Source organism: Aethalodelphis obliquidens, unplaced genomic scaffold (genome assembly GCF_003676395.1).
Source record: "Aethalodelphis obliquidens isolate GAN/ISIS:26980383/991018 unplaced genomic scaffold, ASM367639v1 scaffold72, whole genome shotgun sequence".
In the NCBI taxonomy this organism is placed as follows: Eukaryota; Metazoa; Chordata; class Mammalia; order Artiodactyla; family Delphinidae; genus Aethalodelphis; species Aethalodelphis obliquidens.
This window is the reverse complement of record NW_020838016.1, coordinates 5,286,430-5,293,535: the sequence shown is the minus strand read 5'-3', so window position 1 is coordinate 5,293,535 and position 7,106 is coordinate 5,286,430. Positions and strand designations below refer to the sequence as shown.

Here is a 7,106-nt window from a genome sequence, read left to right as displayed (position 1 = left end):
CCGGCTGCAGGAAGTAGGGAGCCGCTAAGCGGCTCTCGGGACTCAAGGCTCTCCGCCCTCCGCCAGCTAGGGGGATGCGCCGTGCCACCTCTCCCGCGGCACCCAGAGCACGCCTCATACCCACCTCCCTTCCTTCTCACGGCCTCTCTAGCGCCGACAGAACCTCGGGACTCCGAGCTGCGGCCGGGCCCTGAAGCACTCCGGAGAGGCAGGGAGCGGCAGGCGGTGCCTGGGGGCCGAAGGAGGACCTGCGCCCTAGTGCGGTGTATCGTCCCGCACGCACCCGTCGGATCTAGTGTTGCGTCTGCTCCCAGCTCCAAGGCCGAATGCGGTCCGGCCGACACTCAAAAGTTTTCTGAAGTCCCTTCCGCGCCTGCCCCGAAGGCAGGGATCCCGAATGAATTGCTTCTTTTCCCAACCCAAGAGTGAAAAAGTTTGGAAATGGCCACTGACTGCCAGAGTAGCGCAACTCCTTCACTTCGCAGCAAAGAGGAAACCCGTGGACTCCTTTCGGTCTCTATCCGGCCAAGGCACCCGCTCCCTTCCCCAACTCGGAGCAAACTCTTCGGGCATTTTGGGGGTCGGAGAGGATAACCAGAGCAGAGATTCGAGCGAAGAGGACGGAGAACCTAGGGAGGTTGCCCAAGAACGTCCGGGGCCCGGGTCCCTTCCCGCTTCCGAGAGCACAAGTCCCACACCCGGGCCCCGGGGACCGACCAGGAGTCCACGGGAGATGGCTCCTCTGGACGCAGGGCCGGGGTCTGGACGAGGAGGGGCTGCCGAAGCACCCTCTTTTCTACTTCAGTCCCCTCCCAGTGCCAGGGCGGACACTACCAAGCTTCGGGCTCCAAGCGCGCACAGAGCCTGGGTTAGGACGGCGGCGACCACTAGTCTCTGGTTCGGTGTGGGGGCCCTAGGATTTCTAGCGGCCCACACCCGCCCCCAACTTTACTATTTCTTAATTACTCTGTAGCGGCCCTGCGCCAGCGCTTCTGGTTCCAGGACAAGGCTCATCCCAGTAGCTCCAAGAAAGAAACGAGCCCAAGTAGCGCTCCGGCACCTGGGTCTGCGAGGTCTCCGAGGCCAGGGCCGGGCCAGAGGCTAGAAGCGCGTGGCCCTCGGCCGAGGCGGGAAGCACCCGCCCCGGCATCTCCTGAACCCCAATCTAATGGGCCCCTTCTGCCTCTGTCTGTGTTCCTCTCTAACACTCATACACAGGTACAATGCGCTCAGTGAATAAAGATGCGTTCTCAACACGAATCTCGTGAGTTACATGATATTCAAATTCAAATGACTTGAAATTCATTGTCCGCTTGAACAATGGTGACAAGGCCTGAGCTGGGAAAGAGCCGAAAAAAACGAGTCGAGTCCTCAAGGGCAGTCCTTGGCGCCACGGCTAGCCAAGTTTTCCCGGCCCTGGCAGTCTCGGATCTCTCCAGAGAAGCTGCCCGCGCTGGAGAGGTTTCCCTAGATGGTGTGATGTAATGAAAGTCCTCTAGGCCCCACCCTGTCTGAAATATCACCCCACTTTAGATGATTGGAGAGATTCCTGGAGGTTATCTAGATCCTGCTTTAAAATGCAAATGTTAAGGGGGGGTGGTCTCAGAAGTCAGCCACTCACACTTCAGTCTGATTTACTCTAAGTAGCTGGTCTTTCCCATCAATGAAGTTAGCAGTTCTAAGGAAATTGATATTTAAATGAGAAAACTAGGAAACTGGAAGGGAATCAAAGGTGTTTGGAGTCAGATCCAAAACTGGGGAAGTGCAAGAAAGGCTGCAGAGGCTCTCCAGGAGAGGCCAGGAGCAGAAGGGGGCCAACAATCCCACATCTCCCAGAAGAATGTGGCCAGTGTGCCCTTGAGCCAAAAGGCTGCCAAGGTTTAAGTAAGAAAACCTACAATTCAAACTCTGCCCCTGCCGTGCCAGCGCCGCTCGCTGCCATCCCGAGCAGCGTGTTGGCCAGGTCTCCTTGGTCCTAGGAAACACCCAGTAGAGGAAGGGCGGGGGCGAGCGCGGCTTGCTTTTGGGTCAATTTTTTTTTTTGGTTGTTGTTCCCTGGAAGCAATCGCACCCGCTGGCGAGAGGTCGGGGCCTGCCCTGGAGCCCCCGCTCGAGGGAGGCCCACGTTGAGGGCAGGAGATGTCCCGGACTCCCGGGCCGAGGGACGCGCGCCAAGCGCAGAGAGGTCCACGGAGTCGCCTCCTGCAGGGTCTCGGGCGCCCCGCGCGCCGAGGGAGCTCGCTTTCTCCCGACCACGCAGTCTGGCCAAAGGAACTCTTGGTTGCTCTTTGCTGCGCGTCGCGCGCCGGGGAGAAGCATCTCTCCTCGACTCCGGGCGGGCGGGGCGCTGTTCTCCCTACAGGTTTGCTTTAATGATTTTCTTGAAAGAAAGAGACAGTTGTGAGCAAACAGGTTTGACAGGGACTGCTCCCCACCGCCCCCCCCCCCAACCCCAGGGGATTTCTTTTTGTCTGCGCCTGACTTCAAAGTCGTAATCGGCCCCTGTCAGCGGCGTGACGGGGAGGATTTGCGCTGTTTGTTGGGGCGAGTCCCGGCTGCGCACCTCGGCGGAGGCTCTGCGGCCCGCGGGGCGCGGGAGGCAAGGCTCAGGCAGGTCCCTGCGGGGGCCGAAGCTGGGGCCGTGCCTAAGGAGCGCAGACAGCTGCACAAGCCCGGCTGCCAGGTACGGAGAAGAGGTGTGATTGGCAGAAGCTGCCCGAGCTAGGTCTGCGGCTTTAAGTCCGGGACCTGCGTTGGGCCCTCTGCTCCCTGCTGGCTGGAAAGAAATCTCAGTGACCCAGCCGCGGCGCACCGGCGCCTCCCAGCCACGGCGCACCCCAGTTTCCTGGAGCTCCGTTCCGAGTCCCCAGGGCCGGGCTCAATCTGGAACCCTGGTTTCAGTTTTCCAACTGCCGCCGCCCGAAGCCTTCCATACTCGGACCCACTTGGTGCCCTTTCCCAGCCTAACCCCGCCTGGAAGTCTGCTGGGCGCCCGGGTGGGGCCGTGCGCGGGGTTCCTCCTCGGGCTGGGGCACTCTGTGTACCCAGGGCGCTGGTGCGCCGGGCTCTGCGGGGAGACACCCAGACCCCTGTAAGCTTCGTCTTAAGAGATGTTAAGGGACACTGAGCTATGAGGGAGATCAGAGCGGTTGACAGGACTGTCAGCTGGGGTTATATCAGACAGCGAAACCGCGAAGCCTCCACCCTGGGCCTCCTGGGCTTCCTAGGGGGCGGGAGGAGGGGCTTTCCCTAAGCTCCCGGAGCCCCCAGACCGGACGACCACCAGAGGCAAGTCACTTCCTAATTGTTTCGATTTGTAAGAGGGTTTTGTGATGCAAAGTAAGCGTGGCGCAGCCCGCCCGGCCTCCCCCCACGAGTCCCCCAGCCCGCCTTTGTTTACCTTCGCCTGATCGCTCATTTATTTATCTATCTATTATTTATAGGCGTCCTCTCCTATTCAGCGCCCGTGTATGTTAATTGTGTTATACCATTTAATTCTAACATCGGTCTCCAAAGAGCTCTTAATGAGAAAAGCATATACAACACGGATCACTTTGCTATTCAGCTCAGCCAGATGGACAACTGCTAACTTTTTTTTTTTTTAATAATGAAAATCCCCCTTTGACAAAGGGGCTCGGATGAATAGGCTCCAAATAACACCTCAAACACTTCTAATTGTTTTGAGGACAATATGCTAATCCGTGGTTTTCGGCTTTGGTGTCTGTTGACCACATTTCCGTGCACTTGCGGCCACCGACTCCTTTGGAAATGGCAGAGGCAAGCGCAAAAATCCCTCAACAGCAGCAGAAGGCAGACCAGCCGCTCGGCTGCCGCCACCCCCACCCAGCACCATATCAAAGCCAGTGAGAAAGGCACCCGACCTACGGAGAAACACGCGTGAGCACGGCTGTGGCGGTGAGAGTGGGGCGGGGAGACAAGCAATGGGGGGCACCCTTCGATTTTGAGAAAAAGTTCCAAAGAGTTGTTCTGAAAGCAATCAAAAGGTCCTTTCTCCCCATGAAAGCCAGAGCAATCTTCAAGCCAACATTCAACCACCGGGGATAAGAAAAAGGCTCTTTTCCTTGTTGGATAAACACAAAGGGCTACGAGTTATTTAATTTTTATGATGTTTTAAGAAACTCCTTGTAGGAGCCGTGTCACCATCGCCTTCATTTTCCCTTTGCACCTGCAGGGTCTTAATAAAAAGTCTCCCACCGTCCGGAGTGGGGACCTACAGCATTTCTTAGACTTTTAATTTGAACTTAGAAACCAGTATCAATCCCCCAATCCCCAGCAGACCCAGCAACAGCGTTTTCAAACACCTTGTTAAAAAAAATATCCATTCCACCACTCTTCCCCCAGCATTGAACTTAAACACCCACCGCAGGACGAGGTGCTCTGCGGGCAACTGCTTCCCTGTAGGCTCAGCGCTTCTTTCCATTCCTTTGGAGTTTGGTTAAAAAAAAGAAAATGCACTCAGATCTCAGAAGTCTGGGTCGGCCTTTGTCTTAGTTCAATCGCTTCTCGAAGTGGTCTGACCACTTTGTGAAAAACTCAAGGAAGGAGTGATGTCCCAGGAATGGATACCTTTGTCTGGCCTCTAAAGGCAAAAAGTGGATCCCGAGGGGGCAATCGGGACAAACCCTAGACTCTGGGCCCCTCTGCACCTGGCCCACGGGACACCAGGCTCGGCCCGTGCAGGCCAGCCGCCAGCCGCCACTGCTGGAGTCACTCTATGTACACTCAGCCTCCCAGAGACCCCGGCCCCCGCGGACCTGGCCTCTCGACTTCAGATTTTATGCACATCAAAGGTTACTTTTTGCAATGACAGATTGTCTTTATTCAAAACGTCTTTGTTCAACAAATGAACAGAGTAAGGAGGTGAAATCCTTCTAGGTACATTTCCAAGACATTGTCAAAACATTTATGACCATTTAGGATGTTTTTATTCTTTTAATTTTTGTTCACTTTCTACTTCCTGACTTCATAACCTGACATTCTGTCTAAAAGTAAACTTAGGTCTCTAGGAGCACTGCTTTATACAAAGTAAATAACCATGTGGGTCCTTTTGTTTTACCTGTAAAGAAGCAAACACTATCATAGCATGATTTTAAATAGAAATGTTTCCCTTTCCGTGGTTTTAAACTTTTAAGCCTTTTCCCCCCACATGAAGAGCAAATGGCACCTAGTTGTGTCTGATGGCAAAACACAGAGACACAGCTAACTCTTTCTTCAGGGTGCAAAAGAAAAAAATATGCATATTCTAGATATAATACCAGGATCTGGGAGTTCTGGAGTCCAAAGCCCATCAGAGGAAAGAGAAGGGGACATAAATAAAACAAAACTGCCTACTTTTTTGTCCAAAGGGGGTACAGTCGGAGGTTTGTTTTGGGACAGTCGGGGTAGGGGCAGCTGTATAGCTGTCATAACCGTTCGCAAGTTTCTGGCACCTGTCTGCGCCTTGGGTCCGGGAGGATGCCCCTACCATCCCCGTGGAAGAGAGAGAGAGGCAGAGTCTGGGGTAGGGTAGGGGGTGGCAGCAGGACTGACCCCTAGGCATCTGCAGGCCCCGGATAGGCGCAGAGGACGGGGTGCAGACCCCGATTCCAGGCCGCCCTCCAGGTCTGGTAGGCCGGGTTGGGGGTTACATGGCCGTGGCGTGGGCTGACGAATAAGGGTCTATGCCAGTCTTGGTCATGCCCGGGAAGAGGATGTAGGCGACGGGGGGCTGCAGGGTGGAGGCAGACCAGGCGGTACAGTTACAGGGCACCACGTAGCCCGGGTTGGTGGGGGACGGGTGCGTGTGCGTGTGCTGGCTGGGACAGCTGAGGCTGCCGAAAGCGCCGTTCTGGTAGCCCAGGGTGGACGCGTAGGGCAGCGCGCCGGTGGCCAAGGTGTGGGGCACTTCACCCATCTTCTGGATGGCGCTCGAGCTAAACTGCGCGGGGTCCAGCAGGGAGTAGGGCGCCGAGGCGGGCGGCAAGAAGGCCCGGGCTTTCTCGGGCGCGCTCAGGAGGCCGTCGGAGGCCCCCACGGGCAGGCCGGCCGCCTTGAGCGGGTCCGTGTCGCCCAGGTAGGGCAGGGGGAAGACATACCTGTCCTTCTTGAGCAGGTTCTTGGGCTTGCGCCGCGGCCGGTACTTGTAGTCAGGGTGCTCCTTCATGTGCTGGGCGCGTAGCCTCTTGGCCTCGTCAATGTACGGCCGCTTCTCTGCCTCGGACAGAAGCTTCCATTCGGCGCCTAGGCGTTTGCTGATCTCTGAGTTGTGCATCTTGGGGTTTTCCTGGGCCATCTTGCGCCGCTGGCCTCGGGACCATACCATGAAGGCGTTCATGGGTCGCTTGATGTGGTCTGAAGGTTTGGACATGGTCCGGGAGGCTAGGCGGTGGGGGTGGGCAGTGCAGGGGCTCTGCAGGCGAGCCCGGACGCGGTTGTCGGTCTGCCTGTCTGTCCGTCCTGAGCCGGGGCTCTGCGCTCCCCTCGCCTCCGCACCGCAGAGGGGAAGCCAGAGAGAAGCGCTCACCCCGCAAAGTTCAGCTGATCATGCCAGTCTCGGCACCTAGGCAGGCCCCGGGGGGCGAGCGGGGGCAGGAAGGGCGGGGGGAGGAGAGGGAGGCCGGCCGGGGGGCTGCCGGCACCGGAGGCTGGGGCCCAAGTACCGGAGTCTCTGGGATTGAGTGGCCAGGTAATTTGCTGGCGAGGGCAGGAAGCTCCTCCTTCTTCCCCTCTCCACCTTCGCCTTTTCTGGTTCTCTTCTCTCCAGTGTCTACGGCCGTGGCACCCTCCCCCCCGCCCGTGGCTTTCCCGGAGCTGCCTCGCCTAGCGCAGCACCAGGCTGAGAATGCGGGAAAGCTGGTGAACGAGAGCCAAAAGCGGCGAAGTTCAAAGGCGAGGTGGGCCAGGACGGCACGCACTCTGACATAAGCGCGGGGCGGCGACTCCCCAACCTGGGCGCCAATCAGCAGCAGAGAAGGCGAGGGGGCGCACCTGCCAACGCGCCCGCGTTGGAAAGAGGGAGCGCGACTGCTGGGGGAGGGGAGAGGTGTAAGGGAGAGACCGAGAGAACGGAGCGGCCAGCTCCGGACCGGGGACTTGGATTCCACCTT

At 57.7% G+C, this 7,106-nt stretch overlaps 1 protein-coding gene across 1 annotated transcript; it reads right to left on the bottom strand.

Moving 5' to 3' along the window:
- Positions 1-4,828: 4,828 nt before the first annotated feature.
- Positions 4,829-6,871, bottom strand: SOX14 (SRY-box transcription factor 14). Its single transcript, XM_027091764.1, has one exon. It carries the CDS (start codon positions 6,365-6,367, stop codon positions 5,645-5,647), a length of 723 nt encoding a protein of 240 aa, XP_026947565.1. The 5' UTR covers positions 6,368-6,871; the 3' UTR covers positions 4,829-5,644.
- Between the last annotated feature and the right edge of the window lie 235 nt (positions 6,872-7,106).